The sequence below is a fragment of the Euprymna scolopes genome, chromosome 12 (assembly GCF_053919585.1).
Source record: "Euprymna scolopes isolate OS-2025 chromosome 12, ASM5391958v1, whole genome shotgun sequence".
Taxonomy (NCBI): Eukaryota; Metazoa; Mollusca; class Cephalopoda; order Sepiida; family Sepiolidae; genus Euprymna; species Euprymna scolopes.
This window is the reverse complement of record NC_136493.1, coordinates 86,367,469-86,392,649: the sequence shown is the minus strand read 5'-3', so window position 1 is coordinate 86,392,649 and position 25,181 is coordinate 86,367,469. Positions and strand designations below refer to the sequence as shown.

Here is a 25,181-nt window from a genome sequence, read left to right as displayed (position 1 = left end):
CCATTACGGACCTTTCTTATTATTGTGAAATTTTCATCTTCGGTATTCAGCCTGTTTGTGTTGTTACCAATTTTTTAGGGCCATGAGGTCCTATGGAACACGGCTAAATTCATCCTTCCCTGCAACTGACTACGACAGCATGCGGATCGCAAAAGGACTAAAACTACCGCTTCATTGAAGCAACCTACCAGCTCCACCATGTTGGACGCAAGATTGGCCACACTATTTTGCAATAATATCCTATGTACTGATAAAGTTTGTTTTGAATTTTACAGGTAGGGGTTCTTGTTTTATGATTGTCTCATTTCTTACCTCCAATAGAGAGCATCGAACATATTAATTAGAATTCCCATCTTGACATAAAATAATTTCTACACTATACTTGTTATGTTATGTGACTGTAACTATTCCGTTTATTTAGTTCTACCAATCTGTGTATTTCAGATCTTCATCATTTGTGATGTCATCCTGAAATGGTATCAAAATAGAGTAAACTCATCTAAATATTTCGACCCCAAGACTCCAAATGAACTTTGACTATTTATGAGCCCTGTTTGCTGTGTCCTGGGGGATGGGGGGGGGGGGGGGATCAGCAGGTTTCGTTTACAAGTATTTGTTTCCATTGGCCTTTAACTTAGAAACCAAGTATTTCCGGACACATGTTTATGCGGAACTTTTTTTCATTATTAATGCATATAGAACATACCTGCCGAAATTATGTCATCGATTTCTCAAACACGCTGTAGTGGCACAGAAATGTTTTACACTTTTCATTTGTTTGAAATTCTGAAATTATACACATATATATATATACATACATATATATATATATATATATATATATATATATATATATATATGAGCAAACAGTTAATGAAATATGTTAAAAAACACTTTGAAATGAGTTAAAAACATATTTAATCTGAAAAGGAAACACTAGATAAATGGATAGTCCTTAATCCGCAGAGTTTCGAAGAAATACTCTCCTTCTCATCAGAGGGTAGGAATTAGCAAAATGCAGGATCGGATTTTGCATGCAGAAGTATTTGATGAAACAACAAATAAGTCAAAGATCTTACTTGAAAACAAAATAAGTTAAGCAAAGGGAATATGATAAATAAAAAGGTGATTATACATTAATGGATAGTCTGGTGGAAGATAAAAAATCCAGTGACGGTAAAATCCAAATGTAAAACTTCAAGAAAGTTAAAAGAGTTTCCATTTGTACAAGTAAAATCCAAAGAAATCCCGTAATTGGAAGAAGATGGTTCATAATAATATATATATATATATATATATATATATATATATATATATAGTTAAAAGTTTATAATGGAGAGAGAGTGATTAAGAAGAGAAAAAAAGAAATAGAGAAAGAAAATAGAGAGAAAAAAATATACATATAATATGGAGAAGAAAAAGAAAAAAGATATAAATGGTTATTATAAAGAGAATAAGGACTAGAAAGGAAAAGAAAGAATGATGAGATATAGTTAAAGAGAGAAAGAGAGAAAGTAAGAATTAATAGAAAGGGAATCTTAAAGAAGTTGCCAGTATATAGAAAAAGAAAAAAAATCTGCGGGTCAACCAATTTATGAACAATTATACAATTCAGTGTGTACTTAGATTTATACATTTCTATATTATTTTGTATACCCTCCTTTGTTGTGTGATCCCCTGTAGGTGTTTATTCAGTCCATTTGTATGATTTTATGTGTGTATGCATCTATCTGTACTCTTGCCAAATAATTTGTATTCATATGTATTTCTATGTATATGGTTTATGTGAATTATACCTATTTATGTGTGCGTATATATATGTGTGTGTGCGTTGTTGTATATTAGTATATGACTGTGTGCATATGGTTGTGTATTGTTTTGTATGTATGTGTATACATAAAATTATATATATATATGTATATTTGTATGTATGTTGGTTCTCTGTGGGGATATACATATGTATTTTATTATTTTTAATTTTGTTACTATCTACCTGTGTGTCGCTACTTGTGAGTATTCTGTTGATTTAACTACTTCTTTTGCCTGAATATATTTATATATTTATATGTAAGTGTACTTGTATCTATGTTTTTAGTAATACTGTCTTGAATGTATTAATTTGTGATTTAATATGACTTTATATTTATATTTAACTAGCTTAAACTTTCAACTTAATAGTATAGAGTTACACCTTTAATTATATGCATGTATGTATATATATATATGTGTGTATATATATATGTATATATATATATATATATATAGGTGTATGTGTGTATTTGTATGTGTGTATGTGTATGTATATATATATATATTGTATTCTTTTTATATACATAAATATTAGTAGATTATTATTTATAATTTATTAGTCCTATTTAATTTATTTAATCCCCTCTTATGGCTATATATGTTATATTAAAAAGATAATAAATATTAATTTTATTCTGTTTTTATTATTATTATTATTATTATTATTATTATTATTATTACTATTATTATTATTACTATTATTTTTTTTATTACTATTATTATTATTATTATTATTATTAATAATGATAATAATTTTAATATTGTTTTATCATTATTATTTTTTTCTTTTACTTATATATTCATTTAATAAAAAACGCGAAAACTGTAAACTTATATCATTTAGTATAAAGGGCTTAATTAATTGTAGACGTATGTTTGAACTGCGTTGATATTACTCGTGGACGTATGTTAGATGATAAATATGTCAGTTGGATACATTCGCTGTCTTTTTTGACATGTTCATTTCGTACGCTTAGATTGTATTTTCTGTTTGTATTTGTAATAATGTTGTCTCATTACTGAATTGTATAATTGTTCATAAATTGGTTGACACGCAGATTTTTTTCTTTTTCTTTTTCTATATACTGGCAACTTTAACTATATCTCATCATTCTTTCTTTTCCTTTCTAGTCCTTATTCTCTTTATAATAACCATTTATATCTTTTTTCTTTTTCTTCTTCATATTATATGTATATTTTTTCTCTCTATTTTCTTTCTCTATTTCTTTTTTTCTCTTCTTAATCACTCTCTCTCCATTATAATCTTTTAACTTTATTTAAATTGCCCCCTCCCTCTTTACATCTTATAGTTAAAGTTCTGTGTTTTAAGTTTTTTCAACTCCAACTTTTAAAGAGTTCCTACCTAAAATAAAAATCCATTATTCATTGAACTTTTGAATAGTCAAGTCGCTGCCTGATGATATCTGTTGTTTGATTGAAACAAGTGGCTATTTGTAGCAGCAGGATATAACCATGTTTATATAACAATAAACAAGTATTATCAGCTCTTTTTATTGAGCACTATCTAACAACCTCGTTGAATTCATTAGTCCATTACTTTTGAATAAAAAAAACCCGAGTATATATATATATATATATATATATATATATATATATATATATATATATATATATATATATATATATATATATATATATATATATATTTCTTGGCTGTACTTCGCAAACAAAGATTCTATGAAGGGACATATTGCAATTATTTCGACACTGTTTAAGTAAAGAAAAACTTTTAATTTAATACTTAAGAACGGGCACATGCTTTCCGAACACACATTCCTGATTACGAAGATCCAATTCATTTTCATTATCTTTTTCTCAACACACATTAAATGATAATAAATTAGTAAATTCAAAACGCAATAATGCACCCGAATGATAGGCACACGTGCGAATTAGTAAGCGAATGCGCGCGCTCTTTATAAAAAAAAATGATCGTCAAAAAATATAACAAAAATCGCGCAAAATATGAATTATTTATTTTTTGCGCGATTTTTGTTGTATATAAAAATTTGGAAATATTAATTTTAAAACAGTTAACCTAGTTTCGACTTTTGACAAATACAATTTTAGGCTTGCCTTTTTTCTGTTGTTCTCGGCCTTCGGGCCAGGATCAAAGTGTAGTATTTTTCTGCAGATACTGCAAACCCTCTATACTGGGACAATTATTATTTTTGATAACCAGAGTGCCCCCTTTTTGCTTACTTTTAGGGGAGCTGGTTTTTACCCCACATTAAAAACGGCCTAAATTGTGTCTAATTTGCTTTGGTGGGAAAGTAAATACAATAAAATTTTAAAATACACACACGTTTTTCAAAAATTGCTTTTTCATATAACGAAACAAATTTTATTTTATTTATTACTTCTAAAATTTTAAAGTAACCCAACTAACGGACTTGTGGTTTTGTTATTTTTGGTGTTATTATTATTATTATTTTTAGTTTAGTTTTGTTTTTTAAGCTCAGTCATAGTTATTATTATAAAAAATAAGCAATAAAGGAAAATAAACAAAATATCTAAATTCGTCCATTAGGGATGCTTTTGTTAGCATGTTTTACAAATAAAGTTATTATTATTTAGTTAAGTTTAATGGTGTTTTAATTCGTGTCCTTCCGCAACATAAAAAATCTCTAAACAATATTGTTATTATTCAGTCTCTAAATAAAAAAGAAAATTAAAGTTAACTTAAAGTGTCGTCTTTTCTTCAAGGGTAACTTTTTGTTTGACTGGCACTGTGATAAAAATACTTCTGTTTGGTCTCAAAGTTAAAAAAACACAATGCCAAGTTTCTAATGCTTTTTTTTTATCCTACCCCACCCGAAAAAAATCTTAATTTTATAAGTTTACATCGACATCTACAAGAAATAAATGGATTTTTTTTTTCTGATTTGGTAAGTTAATCATTAAGTTTTATTTACACAAGGAAAAAAAAGGCGGCACTAGACTGGGATAGTCGCAAAAGTTATCGTGATCAGATTGGTCGGCATTCCTCGGTGAGTACGCCTCAAACGACTGCTATTAAACCAATCCCCGAAGGAGGAGAAGGTAATGTTTAGGAGGGAGGATTTCCTGAGACCAAACAAAACAATGATATCACACTGATAAGCAAGGTTCCTATTTACTTTACCTCTAGAATTCTCAGGCCACCCGCAATAAACCAATCCCTCCCCGAACGGAGGAGTTAATGCATATGGTCCGTGATTGTCACAATTCACTTTTAAAAAGTAAGGGCATTAAACTATTAAATAAATTTAAAAACAGTAACATGTTTTTTTAGTGGAAACCCGAGAAAGAAAAGATACAAACCAATTTGTTTAACAAAAAAAGATGTATAATAAAATACAAAAGTTGTTTTAATAAAATGGAGGAATGACAAAAATTACAAATAAACAGGACACGTTTTGTTTGCTCCTAATGGAGAAAAGCAAAAATCTGAAGTGGAAAAACAAGAAAAAATTGTTATGGTGGGAGTGGCCGTCTGGTTCGTCTTGTCATAATTTCCATTATTTCCTCTCGTTCTCGTTCGACACTGATTTTTTTTATCACTTTTTTCTTTGGGACACCTTTTTCTCACAAAAATTTTAAAGCATTATTAAAAAAAATTTCATTGTGAATAAAAAAAAAAACACTTAGAATTAAAGAATTAAAAATGTAGTTTTTACAACGAAAAAAAAAAACACTGAAAAAAAATTGGAAGTGACTAAAAAAAAGTGCGTTACGTCATCGTCAGTGTTTTTTGTTTTTTGTATTGAATTATTGTAATAGTTTTTTTAAAAAGTTTTCGAAAGTTCTTAATTATTTTCTTTCTTATTTGATTGTTTCCAAGAAAGAAAGAGTACTTAATAAAAGTTTGAAATAGTTCAAGTTTAGTATAAAATAAAGAAAAAGTTATAAAAACTTCTAATACAAATGGTGACCTAAAAAGAGATGATGATGATGATGATGATGATGATGATGATAAAACCAGGTACGTATATTTAATAAACAATTTTAAAACGAAAAAATGTTTGCCGTTTTTAGTTTGGAGTTAAAGATTAAATAATAAAATATGAAAACAAATTGAGATGAAAAAAAAAAAAACTAAACTAAAAATCAAATTAAAATAATAACTAGAGTTGGGAATAATAAAAATAATAATGAATAATTAAGAGAGGTTAAGAGAGTGTGTGTGGTAAGAAATAATCTACGAGAGAGTTTTTGAATAAATGAATAATACGGAGGAGAAGGTCGAACGAGTTTGTGTGAGAGTGTGGAAGTAATCTAAAAGAGAGAGAGGTTGTGAGAAAATGAATAATACAGAGGAGGGGGTAAAATTAGAAAACGTAATTATTGTTAAGAAGTGTAGATAGAGTGGGAGTGAGTGACAGAGAGAGACTGAGGGTGAGAGAGAGAGAGGCCGAGAGAGAAAGAGTGGGAGTAATAAAAAAGGAAGAGAGAGAGAGAGAGAGAGAGAGAGAGAGAATGAAAAGTTATAACAATAGAGAGGGGAGAGCGTAAAGAAGGAGTAGTAGTGTGAGGTGATTGTTGACGAGCCTGCGCACAGCACAACGCTTTCTTCTTCAGTCGTGTTTCCTCTTCTTCCGCCGCCGCTGTAGTAGTGTTACAGCTACTACCGCTGTGCCGACGACATCGTCAAGTAAGTCCTTAAAATATATCCTACCTCGAATCTTTTTAAATATTTATCCAAAACGATTATTATGAACATCGAAATAATATAAGATTGTTTCCGTGTATAAATCCCAGCTCAACGTTGTAAATCACTTGGATTTTATTTCCTTTTCATGTCTCGTCTTTAAAGACGGTTGAAAAAAAAAAAATAGAATTTAGGGGGGGGGGGCGTCTTTGTCCCTTTATTTTTGGTTTGTTCTCTCCCTTCGTCATTAGACTTTACCCGCGCCTCCCGTCCTTAAAAGTTTTATTTCCCCTAAGAAATACCGGCTTCATAGGTGTTGCCTAAAAAAAAAAAAAAAAAAAAAAACTAAACTATTCCCTAACTGCAGGGCGTGTACTAATTTCTCAGATTAAATAAATCTGGGGGATCAGTTTTCTATAGAATCAATTATGTGAACTGATCCCCGACTTTTCGTAAGGTCAACTTTTTTTTTCTTAAGTCTGCTGCCGGGTCTTTTAACATAGAAAGAATCTCTTTTTGTAGTTCAATTAATTTAAACTTTTCTAGCATTAATTTCAGATAAAATTATTTTAAAAACTTATCACCCCCCCCTTTACTATGGAGTGGGGGGGGGTCTGTTAAATTCAAATTTTCATTGTTAACGTCTAAAAAAAAACGTTTGAAATGGCTGTTGCCGAATTTCATTTTTTAACCATAAAACTAGAAAAAATGGCAAAACTTTTTTATACTTCTAAAATATTTGTAAATAGCCTTTTCTTTTCTGAAACTCGTGTCTTTTTGTCTCGACACGTACCTCTTATGTGTCGGTACTTTTTTTTTTCTTTTTTTTTTTTTTACGTTAAAGAAAGCCGATTATGAATGTTTTGGTCTTCATTTTAAAACTGCTTTATTGAATTTACTTTTTTTTTTCTTTAAATCGAAAGTTTAGTTCTTCAAAATCATAAAACGACAAATGTTAGTATTTACAACTTCTAACTATATTTTCAATTCCTGAATCGCTTCTTCACCCGAGAAACGCCGGGTGATTATTAGATATATTTAAATGTACTTTTGAAGTTTACTTTTTCATTTTCTAGTAGTAAAAAAAAAAAAAAATGGGTGAAATTTTTAAGATTGTTAAATTAAGTGAAAAGTATAATATTGTTGTGTATTACATTTTTCACTTAATGATCCTTAAAAATGGAATTTCAAATTTTTAACTCGACATTCTATCAATTTAATCAATGTTAAAGTTTATTACTTCCAATTGAATTCCATTAATTAAAACCTTGTATTAACTTTCTATTTATAGCAACCAAGGTTTTTTGGGTTTTTTTTTTATCCATTGTTACTGATAAATTGAACAAGGCGCCTCTTTTTTCCAGGTGTTTTTTTTTGGGGGGGGGGGGCAAAATTTAGTCTGAATAAATTGAAGTCAAATTCGTTTTGTTTAATCATTTGACACGCACAAACTTAATATTTTTAAATTAAAGTGATCTCTTAAACTTGATATTTCTTTACGTTTTCAGGACCTTATTCCCAAGTGGATCATCCTTGGTACTTAAATTGGATTATACATCGGATTGAATACCATTGACGATTTTCCACCATGCCGAAACCGGTATGTTCAACTTTTTCTGTGTAGTTAAAAAAAAAACTACGCCCTAAAAACTTTAGTTTTTAAAGTTTAAACTGCAACGTCTTACGAACTCGCACCTGGTGTATATTAAATCAAAATATTAAGAACCAATTTAGGTTTTCCATTTTAACTTTGTCTATTGTAAAATCGACCCCCCTCCTCCTCTTACAATATTCATTTTTACTTTAAAATTTAAAACTAATCTCTTTCGTCCTGGTTTAGTTCATTTGTTACGTCATTTCGATTTCAAACTCAAGTTTGACACTTTTGTTAGTTGTGAAGACACGCCCTTTGACTTTTTGTAACTTAGTCTTTAGATTTGACATCACATTGAGTAAGCAACACAAAATGGCATAACTTTAAACACAGCTGGTCCCAACAATACTCTAAATCCCGAATGGGTCGGTTCTTTAATATAACAGGGTCGTCTGTGAAAAATCATTTTGTTTACTCAAACTTATTTCAACGTGGCCACATGACTTCCCCCTGACTAGGGGAGCATAGGGGCATTTTGCAAATTGAATTTAGATTATTTTTTTTTTTTTCCTCCCCCCCCATCTGGTCTATGCGAAACGGTTGCAAGTTTAATGTTTACAAACTTGCAATTCTCATAAATTCTGTCACATCTAAGTCCCTTTTACAATGGAAATAAATAGCAAAATGATCCTCTTCTTTACCTGAACTTTAAATGTTATTACAAATACAAAGGAATCAAGCTTTAGTTATCTTAAACTAAAAATTTTCACTCTGAAGTTATGGGTAAAAAATGATTACCCTAATTTTCTCCCAACTTTTTACCAGATTATAATGCTGTCATTATGGGTCGCATAAAACTTTTTCTTTTAAAAGTAAGTACTTTTTGACGGACCGTCTTAAAAATCTACCAAAAATCAGGTAATTATCCAATAATTACGTAATTTTCAGCGATTATTAAAAGAATGAACTTTATAACAGTGTACTTATTTTTCATAAACGATATAATTTTTTTTTTTTTTTTGCTTACAACGCCCCCCCCCCTTTGTTTGGGAGGGGGGTTACCAAATATGCTTAAAATAATCATCTGAAACTGAACAAAACATTGTAAGGGAAGGGACGCGATTATAGATTTAAAATTGTTTACATACCTTATTTTGACGTCTGAATATCAGAACTTTGTGTTTAATTATTCCGCTTTTGACTTTTGGAATGTGAAATTCGGTGAATGTCAAGTAAAATAATTAATTTAAGTTAATCAAAGAAAATTTTTTTAAATTTATACGAAAAGCCATTTTAAAATCTTTGATAAATAAATTAATAAATTTTTTTTAGCGAGCCGAATAACAGGGAATGCTTTGAAGAATCGATACAAAAAAAAAATCGATATTGTGCCCTTTGTTAAAAATATCATCAGTTTTGATAACGTTTGCCGCCTTTCGACTACGGTGGACCTGGACCGCCGCTGAAATAATTTTGTGGGCTCTCCGTGACTGCCAAAACCGGTACAAGCGTGAATCAGTACACTAGTACCCAATTTTGGTTGGTGACACTCACATAGAAACGAGACGCTTCTCTTTTCATTGCGAGACAAAATTATGGATGGTAAATAAAAATTTTTATTACGTGTTTATTTTTATTTTACCGAAACTATAGCGGACATTTGTTCGTCCGTCTTCCATAAACGAAACTTTACAGTGAAAAATTAATTTTAAACTAGAAACAGAACTTTTTTTATACTGCGAAAAATACGCACCGTAAAATGGTTAAACCTTCTTCATTGAATTATTAGGTGAAAGTGCAGAATAGTTTAACACCCCCATGTTAAGAATGGCTTTCTAAATAGTTATTTTAGTATGGCCCGTACACTTGCAGCCTCAGGGTTGCTTATGTAGTTTCAATTTTTATTCTGCTTTAAATTCCCCCCCCCCCCATTTGGGGGAGCCTGGCCCCACATACACATTACAAACCGAACTCATCAAAATGGTCACCCATCTGGTACTGGCCAGCCTCGGGGTTTTTTATGTAGTAAAAAAAAAATCATACAGTTCTTCCTCGTTCAATAAGGGAGAAATCTTTCTAGACTGGGTCAATTTTAATTTTTATTCTGCTTTAACCCCCCCCCTCCATTTTTGGGAGCCTAACCCCCACACATACACATTAAAAACCAAACTTATCAAAATGGTCACTCATCTGGTGCTGGCTGGCCAGCCTCAGCGTTAATAATACATTGAAATTTCCCTCAGTGAAAAATAAGTTTTTTGTGCAAGTTTGGTCTTCCGTAGTATCAACTACAAACATAAATAGGAACGTAAGCACTATCAATTCGATGCGAAGTAACTGGTTGCCTATATGAATAAGTGGAATTATTTGAAATCCAGGTACTTATATTATATTTTTGCATTTTCTCATAGAAAATAACCCTAAATCTTAGACTAAAAATAAACAACTTAATTCTTTCAAAAACCTTTTAATATTTATATACGCTTTTTGTGCAAGACAGAAAATGTCAATTAACTTTTGGGGAAATTTTAACATTTAAAATTCTATTAAAAATAGAAAGTTTTACATTATTCAGCTTTCTATATGATAAAATTCAGGATTTTATCTTTTTGGGAAAAAGTTACTCAGAAATCATGGATTTTAATAGATGTAATTTCGTTTTAAAAAAACTTTATTTTTCGGCCATTTTTGGCGGTGCCTAAACTATATACTTAGAACGGAACCATAAAACCTAACCTAGTGATATCTAACTTGAAGTTAGTATCCCCCAATGATGTTGGATTAAACAGCTGAGGGAAAAAAAATAACGAAATGTCAAGGTTTTATGTACAACATAAAAAGAAATTGGAATCTTAGGAAGATCTTCATTCCAGTAATAAGAGCAACTCAATTCGTGAAGTAGAATTTCAAATATATACGGTACAAAATCTGGTACTTCTGCATTTATTGATCCGTGCTGAAATCATAACGTTATTAAAAAGCCATTATTAACCTGGGGAGGGGGGTGTTTTGTACCTATTCTCAATTTTAACCTTACAATTGAATAAAAAAAACAACTTTAATTGAACTTGGAAATACGATTTAAGAAATAACGCGGATCAGTAAGTGCATTAGCACCAAAATTTTAAATCAAAAGTGGAATTTTGGATATTCCAGGTGAGTCTAAATGTGTTCATTTCATGTTTCACATTTGTGACCTGATATTACGTTCTCTCTCATATATATATATATATATATATATATATATATATATAGTTAAAATTTATTTTAACTTGTAATAAGTGATCCTTATGTATCTCCACGACGTTGTGTAGAACGTCAACATTGTATACATTAACAGCAACGTCATTTCGTCTTTTGTCCATTTCTATGGATGAGCATTCGCGTTATAATGGTTAATTAAAGTAACTCCTTTTTGCTATGGATACAAGTGTTTATCTTTTTGTAAAACAGATTTATATTAACGGATTACACAGACGAGAGATAAAATAAATGTTAACGTCTTCTGTTGATACTTATGTATCTAATGTTGCTTACAGGCTTCCGTACTTTTTTGAAAAAGGTGCGAAAAATACAGATCACCCTGTCAATAAAATCAAAACGATTTTTTAAGGCCGATTTAGGATTTGCAATTTTTATCTCAAGTCATTAAAATATATTTTATTGGAACCTGTTATAAAAAATCTGTTTAAACTTAATATCGCGTAATTGAATTTAAAACTTTTTAGGTCAGTACTTTTTGACGGACCGTCTTTTTAAAAATCTACCAAAAATCAGGTAATTATCCGAAATTTTCAGCGATTATTAAGAGAAGAATGAACTTTATAACAGTGTACTTATTTTTCATAAACGATTTTTTTTTTTTTTTTTTTTTTTTTTGCTTACAAAACCCCCCCTTGTTTTGAAGTGGGAACAAATATGCTTAAAATAATCATCTGAAACTGAACACAAGTGTTGTTGTAAGGGACAGAATTATAGATTAAAAAAAAAAAATTGTTTGCATACCTTATTTTGACGTCTGAATATCAGAACTTCGATTGTGTTTAATTATCCCGCTTTTGAGTTTTGAAGTGTGAAATTCGGTGAATATGTTAAGTAAAATAATTAAAGTTAAGCAAAACAAACAAAAAAATTTTTAATATTTATACGAAAAAAGCCATTTTAAAATCTTTGATAAATAAATTAACAATTTTTTTTTTTTTAGCGAGCCGAACCATTATTGAAAAAAAAAAATTCGATAAATATCCCTTTGTGTTAAAAATAGCAATTTTTTTTTTTTTTTTTTTTTTTTTTTTTTTTTTTTCGATCCCGTTTGAAAACGTTTGCCGCCTTTCGACTACGGTGGACCAAACGCGCTGAAATAATTTTTTTTTATTCTGCTTTAAATTGCCCCCCCCCCCCCCCCCCATTTTGAGGAGCCTGGCCCCCACACACATAAAAAACCAAACTCATACAAATGGTCACCCATCTGGTACTGGTCAGCCTCAGCTTAATAATACATTGAAATTTTCGTCACTGAAAAATAATTTTTTTTTTGGTCTGTTTGGTCTTCCATAGTTTGCTTATCAAACGCAAACAGTGTCGATCTAGACTCTAGATCGACTCGGAATAACTGGTTACCTATATAAGTGAAATTATTTGAAATCTAGGTACTTATATTATATTTTTGCATATTCTTAGAAAATCATCCTAAATCTTAGTTAGACAATAAATAATTTCAAAAACCTTTTTTTTTTTTTTTTAATATTATGTACGTTTTTTGTGCCAGACAAATGTCAATTAACTTTTTTGGAGAATTTAAAATTAAAAATAGAAAAAGTTTTACATTCTGTTTTCTATATAAAATTCAGGGTTTTATCTTACTGGAAAAAAAAAAGTTACTCAGAAATAATGGATTTTAATAAATGTAATTTCGTTTAAAAAAAAAAAAAAAAACTTGATTTTGCGGCCATTTTTGGCGGTGCCTATATAGCAAACTTTTTTTTTTTTTTTTTTTTCTTCGGTGTGTTAATAATTAATCTGCAAGCTATTTCCGTCGCAAAAAATAGCTTTCATAATATGAAAACTTTTTTTTTTTTTTTTTTTTTCGACGGAAACTATTTAGATTCGCTTAGTACACCGAAATCTACAAAAACATATACGAATGTGAGATGGGCCTTAAGGTAAAATACTGTTTTTTGAAATTTTTCAGATTAAATTCAAGTTTTACTATATCTTAGGTGGAATCACAGAATAGTTATAAAACATCCTTCTCCCATGTTAAGAACGGCTTTCAAAATTTCAAAATAACGTTATTTCAGCACAGTAACAAAAGTGCATTACCCCATTTTTATATAAAACAGACCCAAAGGCTGAAAATAAACCAGAAATTTTCATTTTTAATTTGGCCTTAAGGTTTGACAGATTGGCTTTTTTTTTTTTTTTTTTTTTTTTTTTTTTTGTTAAATTTGGCCTTTTTGAGTCTGTTTCATGGAACCAAAAATCCGTATTACGGAAAAGGTGTAATATACAACAAATAATTGCTACTAAAGGTAAAATGAGTTAAAGGAAAAACAAGCAATTCAAAGAATTAGCGAACATTTATTACTGTGGACAACCTTTTAGAATTAGAGGTAAATCTCTTACGCTACAACAGAACACCGACCACTTTAATTTGGTTTAGGGGGTATTCGAGGTCGCTGACAACGAATCTGATAATCAAACCCGTCGCAAATTTACCGTTTGCAAGGTATTAACCCCCTTGACCTTGGAACTATTTTGCCCCATTTCACCGTCTTCGTTTACGCTACGCGCGATCGGTTTCTTACTGAAATGTGCGCACGCGCATAGTTGACGTTTCAGAAGGCGCATGAATACATGGCTGACATTTTAAATGACAAATATTTTTCATCAAAAACCCCTAGAAAATCAAATTAGAGTGGTCGGTGTTCTGTTGTAGAGTAAGGTAATATTTACGGAATTAGAAAATTTAAAAATAAAATAGAATTTTATAAGTAAATGGTCCAAAGAACGCTTTCGCCTCGTTAGAACTTTTTCAAAATTTGCTCATACTGTTTATATTCATGTTCAAAGGGTTGATGTTCTGACGCGTTTGCTCCAATTGGTTATCTTCTGCCTAGACACAGTTGACAGTACCACGTGACCCATCTTTCCCTGAACATTGACTCCATCATGCAAATAAAATAAAAATTCGTAATTTCTCTTAAAGTGGGTTGTTTATTTTCTTTATGGAATATACTTCCAAAACTATAAGTTTAAAAAATATTTATTTTTTTAATGTTTACGAAGTGCCGACGCGCCTTCAAGCAGCCCTTTTTTTTTTTTTTCAATTTTTAAACTAGATCAATGTGAAATTTTATGCTCTTTTCCAATAAACCGAAAATAATATTTTAGACAAACTTTTTTTTTTTTTTTTTTTAAATTCACTCCTATTTTGAAATGTGTATTAAAATTTAAATAATTTGCTCAGTTTTATATATCACAAATTGAAGATAAAAGATCAATAAATATTTTTTAAAGCGTGTTATTTGGAAATTTACCTGTAAAGTCCAATGTGTAAAACGTTTTCTTTCTTTTTTTTCTTAAGGCAAAAACAAGTGAATGTATTCATTTTTCAACTAAGGTGTCCCCAAAATACTAATTTTGGCTTACAGCACGCAATAGAAAGACATTGTGGTGCTTCGAAGCCACCGTAAGGTAAACTGGAAGAAAATCGGACGTTTGTCTCCCTTTATTTGAACAGTGAAAAACATGAGTTTTTAGGGGTTTTTTTTTTTTTTTTTTTTTTTTAATCCTTGTTTAAAAGTGTTTTATTTAAAAAGGACAGAATATAAGTATAAATATGGATAAATTAACAATGGAAGTACCCATTGAATAGTATTTTTTATAGGTAAGTGATATTTTGGAATTTATATTATAATCGAAGTAAAATTTCGTTGATTTTAAATATTTTCTAAAGAAAACTGATTTTTTTTTAAAAATTGCATAATTTGCTATTAAACCTGTTTTTTTAAATTTGGTCTTTGCTCCTTTAATTGAAAAAAAAATAGGGCTTGAATTACATTTTTCAAGTAGTTATAAGCTTCGAAAGATAGTAAGTTGAATTATTCAAGTTCTTATCACGCATTTTTAATGGCAGCTTCTGATACACCTATCCTTACATATATTGAGTTTCTAACAGCATTTCTTATAAATGCTGTTAGAAACTCTCTCCATGTTACTGTGACATGGCCGGACATATAGTCGGTGGGTTTCTAACAGTATTTTGGGTACTTGTACAGTTTAGTCAAGACATTAAAAAATGAAAATATCGAAAAAGGTTATATTTTACGTATCCGTTATGAAACGAAGTTCTCCGACAGTGAAAAACCAATGTTATGATACCGAGCAAAAGGTTCGATTTTTAGGCAGAAAAGCTAGAATTAAAGATGGGAAGGGAGTGTCGGCACTTTACATTGAGTTATCTCCCTGTGGCATGTTCACCTTCAGCAAATTTTACAATGGCTGACTTCAACGCGCTGTAAAAAAAAAAATAAAAATAAACTATCAGATTATTTTATTTTGTTTTTTTTTTTTTTTGTTTTTCATAGATCTTCAGTCCAAAACGGATACGTACAATATAACCTTTTCTCGATATTTTCATTTTTTTAATATCTTGACTAAACTGTACAAGTGCCGTATTTTGTGTAATTTAGTTTCAACTAATTTTTCCAAACTTGCCGTATGCAATAGCGAGCACACCGCCATTTTTCTTTTTCAAATATATCCATAAACACTGATTTTCGAACCGATTACATGTTTTAAAGTGAGTAAAAACACTAAACTTTTGCAGATAGAGTAACTTATCTTGCCTAACACTTGTTATATTGATTGACCACTTTTTCGAATCTGTATAACACCACAAACCCGGACTGTTCAACAGGAACTTTTATTCGTTTTGAAAATGTCAGATGAGAAGCAGTTGCACGATATTGTGTTCCACACATGGGTAATTCTAGGAAAGAAACTTTGCTCATGGAATTTTTATCCAATTTTAGGCACAGATGGTGTGGGAATTTGTTACGAACGTTTTACGGGGAAAGATAGATTGGAGCTCAGTCGAGCGCCTAAGCTAATTTCTATGGCCTTGGGGGTGGGGGGGATTTTAATTTGATACAGGCCGTGTTATAAACGTTAAGATGACAGCCAACTGATTTTCTTCAAATCTTTAATCGTATTAAGCAAATCAGAAGATATCGGCTGTAATTAAGGTGTATTCACTCATGAGTAGCTTTCTTTTTCCTTGAGGTGGGGGTTAAATTATTTCTCCCTCCTGTACAATAGGCACCTCCAAAATTCACCACAGAACTAAACTCACCCCCCCATATGTAAAACGATGTAACTTTATAAATTAATATTATCAATGACTTTTGTATCAGTTAAGAGTAAAAGCAATTTTAAAAAATTTTCAGCGTACGAAAATGAAATTGCAAGACGAAAATCATGTTACATAATTGGCGCGCAAATAAGTAATGCCCCTGACCCACTTCCCATAGCAGCAGATCAACGAAACTTGGCACAGTTATTAGTAGTGTTGGGACGATTCCTAATTTTTGTATGATTCCGATTCCTAGGGAATTATTTTGAAATATACCAGGTAGTTTTATACTTATGGTCGGTAGTTCCCAAATATGTTCCCTAACTTTGGAAGAGATATTTTATGTCTACACCGTCGTGTTTTGGTTTAAATAAAATTATTATATAGTAAACTAAACGGAAAAATTAGCAAAATTTATTTTAGAGAAAATTTATTTTACTTAATTGGAATACAGAAAAAAAAAACTCGGAGAAAATAGAATTTATCCTTCAGAGCAAAAACAAATAAAATAGAATTTATATAGCGGAACAAAAACAAGAAAATTAGAATAAATACACACGATTCATTATTTTGGTCCTCATAATTAACAGATTTAATGAATTAAATAAATAAAAAAATATAGCGGAAGAGAAAGAAAATATATACTAATTAAATATAAAAAAGATAAATATTTAATTTTATAATTTATAAATGAACGTGCGTAATGAAAAAAAACAATATACCACATGACATGGCGCCGTAGATACAAAATAACCTTTCCAAAGTTAACGACCATATATGAGAAATACCATTAATCGAAAGTTTTTGTTTTATACCAAAAGGTAGGTATAGCGAAAAGTTACAATTAAAGGAATTTCAAAAACGATTTTTTGTTTGGCTATTGATAGTTGTATTTGTGACGGCAGTTCTTCAGACCTCCATAATTCACAAGCAGTAGTTAACACCAATTATTTTTTCCTACTTTTTCATTGCTTTTACACGTTTCTAACGTGAAGAATAAGTTTAGCCAAACTAATTTTGAAATAGGGTATATCAAAGGAACACATATAAAAATGCTACCACTATAAAAAAAAACAAATGAAATACTAGATAAAATTGAGCAAACATAATTACCAAAATTACAGAAAAAGATTTAAAAAAAAAAAAAAAAACAAAGCAAAAAATTGAAGTTTGAGTGAAATGAATTATTGAAAGAAAATTAATTGAACTAATAGAAATGTTAAATAAAAAAAATGTCACATTTCAATATTTTTTTAATAAATTCTCAGGGTTGTCGAAATTAAAAATTAGGTGATTTTTTTTTATTAGACTTCTTTCGAAGCTTGTTACCTTGAAAAATACATTTAAAACCCTGTTTTTTTTTTAATAAATTGAAAAATAAACGCAATTAAAAAAAATTTAATTGATAATTGAAACTTTAAAAACATATTAAACATTGAAAAATTACTTATCTCACAAATTAACGTCCAATAAAGGAGATCCAGTCTTCATGCAGGAATTCGGTTATAATAAATATATCTTTCCCAAACTTAAAAATTAAAAATTTTTTGAGAGAGAGTGCTTTAAAATCGCCGGGGAGTGCCGCCTAAAATTTTAAAGTAAATTTTAGGAGTTTAGTGCCTTTCAAAGACGGTTATCATAATTTATTATCGTTTAATTTCCTTTTTTTTTTTTTTTTTTCCCTCTTTCCATACACCTTTCCACGTGGTTCAGTAGTTAACCAGTGCTCCTGTTGCTGTCAGTCAGCTATCTTTACCTAAGTTTTAATTTCTGGTTAAAAGAATTTTTCATAAATAAAATCAGCATTTTTAAAAATTATTTTTTTAGTTGTCTATATTGTATTTACTCTTTGAAGTTAAGGAGGGTTAAAAAAAAATTGGTGACACCTAGATGGTGCCGTAGGCAAAAAAAAAAAGACACTGCGATTTCGACCCTCACTAATAAAACTGCTCTGGGTGACTAGTTGGTAATTTTTTGTTCCTTTTTATTTTGCTCCTCCAATTTATTTGGATGCTTCATAGTTAAATGTTTTAACATGTTGGTTGTGGTCATGTTAGATGGTTTTATTCCTCGCAATATTTTAATTTGACAGACTTTGCAAATGGCTTTCAACTCATCATCTTCAACTTCAAAAAGTTTCCATGCAAGACTTTTTTTGGACTTTGGGCCATATTAGAAAATTCAGTTTATCTGTAAAATAATTTACTATTAAATTTTGTTTTAAAGCTAGTCACTTATTTGGATAATTAATTGAAAATAATCTGCAAAAAAGACAAAAAGAAAAAATATAAAGGGATGGGGGCGGTAAATTGTACCAACCGGTAGTTAACAAAAAAAACTTATAGAATTTAATTTTTGAAACCAATGTATAAAAGTTTACATAATGAAATGCAAATATGCATTTTTTTTTTTTTTTTTTTTTTTTTTTTTTTTTTTTTTGTTGACTGTGTTCAATTCACACATGGTTGATGCGGTTCAATATTGCTAAACTATAAGTCTTAAGTAAAATTCTATTTATAAATACTTTTTAAAATGAAATTATTTAATTAATCGTAAATATTATTTAGACATAAAAATTAATTGATTACAAAACCTTTTAAAAATATATTCTTTTTCGTTCGGCAAAAAACTGCGCAAATCACTTTTAATTTTCAATTTAAAATTCTAGAAAAGATTATATTCTGCTTTTAATATAATCAAATTCAGGGTTTTATCTTTCTGGAGAAAAAAATAATGGATTTTATTTCAATGAAATTAAAAAAACTTGACTGAATTGAATTGCCCTTAAATTAACGAAGGGGTTATTTAATAACTTTAGGTTTGGAAGAGATAGGTATGGGGTCGATTTTTTTTTTTAAAACTTCAAAAGAAGCCGACTACTGTCAAATTTCATTTTAGAGATATTTCTTTCAAAAGCCTTCTTTTAAAAAAAGAAAAAAAGTACATTGTTCTATTAAACCGTTTACTGTTTAAATAATTTGACTTTGCTCGTTTTATTTTAAGAAAATATAAGTTGAAAAAGCATTTTCATTCAGTATTAGAAGATTTGTCAGTAAAAAAAAAAAACAATCGCCAAAAAGATAAGCGTTTTTTTATTTTTACTCGCAATGTAGAGCCCTGCATACTTCTTTTCAAGTTAACTCTTTTGTAGTTTTGATTACAATAGATCTGAATGAATGAACCTTGTAGGGGAGGGGCACTAAGCATTGCCCTGTTAATAATGAATTTCTTTGGTTTCTTTTTATAACATGCTACATTTCTCTCTTGCGGTTAGAAATATCAGGAAATTTTTTTCTTTTTTTCAACATCAGACTAAAAGAATCGTAATGAAGGAATCGGAAAATTAAGGTATTTTTTAACGATCTGATTCCGATACCTCCCAAAATACACAATTCTTACGATTCCGATTAATCGTCCCACCACTAGTTATTAGTCTTTCTCTACATAAGAACCATTGTTATGCATTTCTTCCATCGTTTGATGCAGCTCTGGAGACCGTTTTTGTAGAACACCCCAGGTTGGTCCTCCAACTAAAACGTGGCTTCAGAAATCAAGGCTGCATCATCTGGGGAAACTCTTTGGCTGGGAAGAGGTGAAAGAGGGTGCAAGGTCAGGAGAGTAGGGAGGATGGGAAAGATTTCATAACCACACTTCTGTGCTTCTGATCTAGCGACATGCAAGTTGTGGACCGGAGTGTTGTCCTGCAGGAGGAGGGTACCTTTACTGATCTTGCCCCGCCTCTTGCTTTTGATAGCTTCCCTTAATTTCGTCAAAAGTGAAGCATAATTGGCTCCTGTAATTGTGGTATGCTTTGCCAGGAAATCTGTCATCACTACTCCGTTCTGATCCCAGAAGACTGAGCATGACCTTGCCAGCGGAAGGCTGCACCCTTGCCTTCTTTGGAGGTGAGTCCAAGTGCTTCCACTGCATTGACTGGGCTTTGGTCTCTGGATCATAATGATGGACCCAGGTTTCATCCTGTGTAATCATTTTGAAAAACTTTGACTCTTGTTCCTGGCAAATTCATCCTCGAGCACTCGACGCGTTCTCGCTTCTGGAATGGTGTGAGCAACCTGGGAATCCATCTGGCAGACACCTTATGCAAATGGTCATGAATGATTTCCACAGACCCTGTACTAATCTTGACATCTTGGGCTATTTGGCGAATAGTAATGCGCCGATCTTCCAAAATGGCAGCTTCAACTTCACGGACAGATGCCTCATCAATGGCAGAGGGGCGGGGAGCGACCAGGTCTGGAAGCTGTTTCCAGACTTCTGGCCATGTTTGAATTCACGATGCCAGCGTTTTACAAGGTTATATGATGGGGCATTATCACCATAAGTTTATTTCATTTCATCAAGTCTCCTGCGGTGTGCGTCCTTTCAAATACAAAAACCGGATCACTGCTCGACATTCAACAGGCTTCATTTCACACTTGACTCGGTTCAAACACCTGTAAAACAGAAACCACAATTAGTGCAGAGCTGTAATTTGCCATAGACATAAATCATTGCACATGCAAAATTTCAGCTAGATCAGACAACTGGAAGTGAGTCAGGGGCATTACTTATTGCACGCCCCTCGTAGTAAACATTTCGAACGTAAAAACATACTCGTGTTTAATAAATCTAGTAAAAATCAACTAATGGTCAGATTTTCGTGAAATTTTAGAATAAAATTACATAAAATGCAGTTTCTGTAAAATATACGAGGGGAATTTTTTTTTTTTTTTTTTTCGTCTCCTCCCCCCTATTTCGAAACTTGAACAAAATACATTTAAATCTATCGAAATTTCTATTTATGAAACCTAAGAGTCAAATAAGTCAAACATTTATTTAAAAAAATTAAATACATATTGAACAAAAACTTACCTTGAAGTTGTCATTAAAAAAATGATATAATTTTTTTTTTTTTTTTCGAATTATCAGTTGAATTGCCAAGAAAAAGAAACTTCCTAAAAATTAATTTTTCAAAGATTAAAACTATTAAAATTCCATTATTTCAAAATTTTCCGTTACAACAGATTTTAATTGTATTAAAAAAATTTTTAACATGTACATACATGGCTCTTGTCAGCTATTTTATCCCCAGATTATAACAGATTTGAAAATATTATTGCACAAATATTAAGCATTTTGTAGCCCCCCCCCCCCTCATGTTTTGTTTGTCTCTTTTTACCGAACAAAATATGGAAGCGGGTAGTTACCCAAAATAAACACTCGTAAAACCGTATTTGATATTTAATATACAAAGGTTTGAAAATCATTAAGTCGCTTCTGCTTTTCCATAGTTTGTATAGGTAACACAAATCTGACATTACGGAATGATGCGTATTTTTTTTTTTTTTTTTTTTTTTTTTTTTTCCCCACATTCATTTGGTCTACTGTACAAATTTATTTAGCTGCAAATATTGACTTGGCTTAATCGATAATATTACAATAGGTACCTCAAAGGCGCGCCAGTTTTGACCCCCCCCCCCATATGTAACACGATGTAATTGTAATTTATCATCCTTTCTTTACCATTTAAAAAGATTCAAATAAACTGCTAATATTTTAATTTGGATAACCTTTACGGAGATGGTCCCAATGTCCTCCTCGTTCTGAGTTCGGGGAGAGGCCGTCTGACGTAGGCGGTGTCGAGGCAGAAAATTACAGTTCAAATAATTAGAATTTTACAAAAAAAAAAAAAAAAAAACCCGTTTCAATAATTAGAATTTTTTTTTTTTATTTTAAACAGTTCAAATAATTAGAATATAAAAAAAACTTTATCGAAATGTGCCTTTCTTTATGTGAAGAAGAGCACCTCCAACAATAATTTCTACCCCTTTTTACTTGTCATTTGTTCTTGACAAATGACGCACATAGGTCCTTTTCGCAAAATATTTTCTCGCAAAAATTTTTTCGCCTCATTGTAGGAACTCCAAAATTGGCTCATGCTTGCCAAATCCGTGCTGATTGCTGAGGGGGTTTTAGGGTTAGGGTAATTTTCTGCCTCGATACCGCCTACGTCAGATGGCGTCTCCCCAAACTCAGAACGAGGCAGACGTCGGGACCATCTCCGTAAAGGATAACCTTGAATTTTTTGCAGCAATGCTGCAAAAAATTAAATGTAAAATCCGAGACAAAAATCGTGTTTACATTATCGACGCTTTAAAAACGTTCCTATGTAGTGACGTTTTTTTAAGCCGTTCCGTTCGTTCACACACCCATGTTTTAAAAATTTAGTAAAAATCAAATGAGTCATATTTTCCTGAATTTTTCGATATTTATTCGTTATTAAATAAACTTGCATAATAAACGTAGGTTTCGTTTAAATATATTAAAGGATTTTTTTTGTGTGTTCTCCCCCCCCCTCCCATATTTCATGATCCGAAAACTAAAAATTAATGTGGGTTAATAAGTTTCAACATCGTTTTTAAAGCTGAAAAGATCAAATTAAAAATATATATAATGTTATTTCACTTAACTCAAAGTTGTAAATAAAATTGGACATAAATTCGATATTGTGTTAAAAAAACACTTTGATATTTTTTCTCGGTAATATAATTAATCGAATTACAACAAAAAAACTATTCTAGCTTTTTAAAAAGCTTTAAATATTAAATTAAAATATTATGCGATATGAAGTTTAAATGGATTTTTTTTTAATAACAGGTTTTCAATAATAAAAATTCATGAGAATATAAGACAATTTGAGATAATCAAAATTGTAAATTCAAAATCGGCCTTAAAGTTATTTTCTATTTTCTTTAAATTGAAAGAGGGTGATCCTTATGTTTGGCGCTTTTTTTTTTTTTTTCAAAAAATGTACGGAGGCTTGTAAGGAACATATCTTTAAATGTGTCAACAGAAGACGATAAAATTTTTTTATTAATTATAGTCTGTAGTTTAATAAAAATGTATTTGTTTTACAAAAAGTTTTTATTTTTTATCCATAGGAAAAAAAACAAAAACTTTACTCCATTAACAATAACGCGACCGCTTATCCATAGAAATTAACAAACACAAGAAATGATGACGTCACTAACGTGTTAGGTACGGGTAAAATGAATGCCGATGCTCAAAATGTATAAACATTTTGCTCCCTCTCTTTACTTAAAAAAATCACCAAAAATCAAGAAATTAACCAATTTTAATGAAATTTTCAGTATTTATCAAATAATGATCACAGAATATAAACTAATTAATTTTATTTAAATCTTAGTGGAAATGTATTTTCTTCAAACGAAAAATACCTTTACTAAAGTTATGGCTTTCAGTAGTAAATAAAAAAAACGCAAGAATTTATTTTTGCTTTTATATAAACAAAGCATTTTAATTTGTAACAAAAATTTTTACAGGGACAATTCGAAAAAAAGCCCCGAAAGTCTGTATTAATGAATTCAAATTTCTCGAACTACTGATATTACCATTGAATTAAGTTGTTTATTTAATATTTTCACAAAAAAAAAATTTTTTTAAATTACAGGTTTTGCATAATTTTTACATGCAAGATTTTAATTTCCTTGCTCGCTAGAATGAAACTTTCGGCGTAACATTTTGGTACTCATTCAGAGAGTGATCCGTGCTGAAATAACGGTATTATTTTAAAAAAAAAAAAAAAAATTCTTAACATGAGGGGAAGGTGTTTTTAACCTATTCTGTACTTTAACCTTACAATCGAATAAACAAAATAAAACTTTAAACGTGGAAGTCCGATTTTAAAAAAATAGCGCGGAACTCTCTGCATTAGCATCCATATTTTTATATAATATTGAACAATAATTAAAAAATTTAAAAACAGGAACATAGAAAAATAATTAAATTAAAAAGAAAAATTTATGCAAACGTTCAGAATAGGAATGTATGGATGCACGTCGGGGGTGGGGATATCACACCCCTTTCTCCCTTTTAATTTACATATGTTTAGTCTTTCGACTGCCTCAAATTTTGAGCATTCGTATATTCCGTGTATACAAAATTTTAGTTGCGTTTTGTGAACGGAAAAATAACTGTTCGGGGGCTGATTAATTTTTCGTACAAACAAGGTTGTTTCTTGTTTTTTTTTTTGTTTTTTTTTTTAATTCAATATCTTAGGACTTTACCAATTATCTTTGAAATAGACCCAGAAAACTAATTATTTTTTAAAGGATTTTTACAATGAATTATTTAACTTCAAAATTTAGCTGAATTGAGTAGCTCGTGGTGAAAACCTTTTTCAAAGCTTTTTTTCACGTGTACAAATTTCTTCTTTTTTGTGGAAATTAAGTTTAGTCCTTAATCTTTCAAATACAATCAAAGTTGTCGGAAACCTACAAAATTATGAATCGTCTTCTAAAACTAAGTCCCCCTGTTTTTGCTTACCCAGATGTGTAATACGTTTTACACATCACCGTGGGGGTACCTATATTACAATGTGGAACTAATTGTAAGTAGTACGTCCTTTTTTTTTTTATTTATTTTTTTTTTTTACACTCGAGTTTAAAGGAAAATTCATTTTAAGATACAATCCTCTGTCTAGGCAGCATCGCTTTGTCAGATTTGAATCTTTAGGTCGATAGGGATGGAGGCTTTGGAAATAAGGTCTGTAGATTGCATGTGCAATTTCTAGGAAGACTTTAAATCCTAGATTGAGGTAACTTTTACTTTTTTCACCACAGGCCAGCTTGCCCAACCTTCACCTTTTCCATTTTAGAGGACGAGTATTTTCAAAAATCGCAAAAAATGTCCTAATGTTATGGTAGTGAATTAATTTATGGAAATATTTTAGCCGAAATGTATCATTCTGC

General features: G+C 30.4%; 1 protein-coding gene across 2 annotated transcripts in view; it reads left to right on the top strand.

The window, feature by feature from the left end:
• Nucleotides 1-6,282: 6,282 nt before the first annotated feature.
• Nucleotides 6,283-25,181, top strand: part of LOC145291393 (radixin-like) — a 69,084-nt gene continuing 50,185 nt past the window's right edge. The window contains exons 1-2 of one of the 2 annotated variants that reach the window (XM_080137189.1): nucleotides 6,283-6,463; nucleotides 7,969-8,060. In XM_080137189.1, coding sequence (XP_079993315.1) covers nucleotides 8,049-8,060 — 12 coding nt within the window. In that variant the 5' untranslated portion in view covers nucleotides 6,283-6,463; nucleotides 7,969-8,048. The remainder of the gene's footprint in view (nucleotides 6,464-7,968; nucleotides 8,061-25,181) is intronic. The other variant, XM_080137188.1, reaches the window with a different exon arrangement.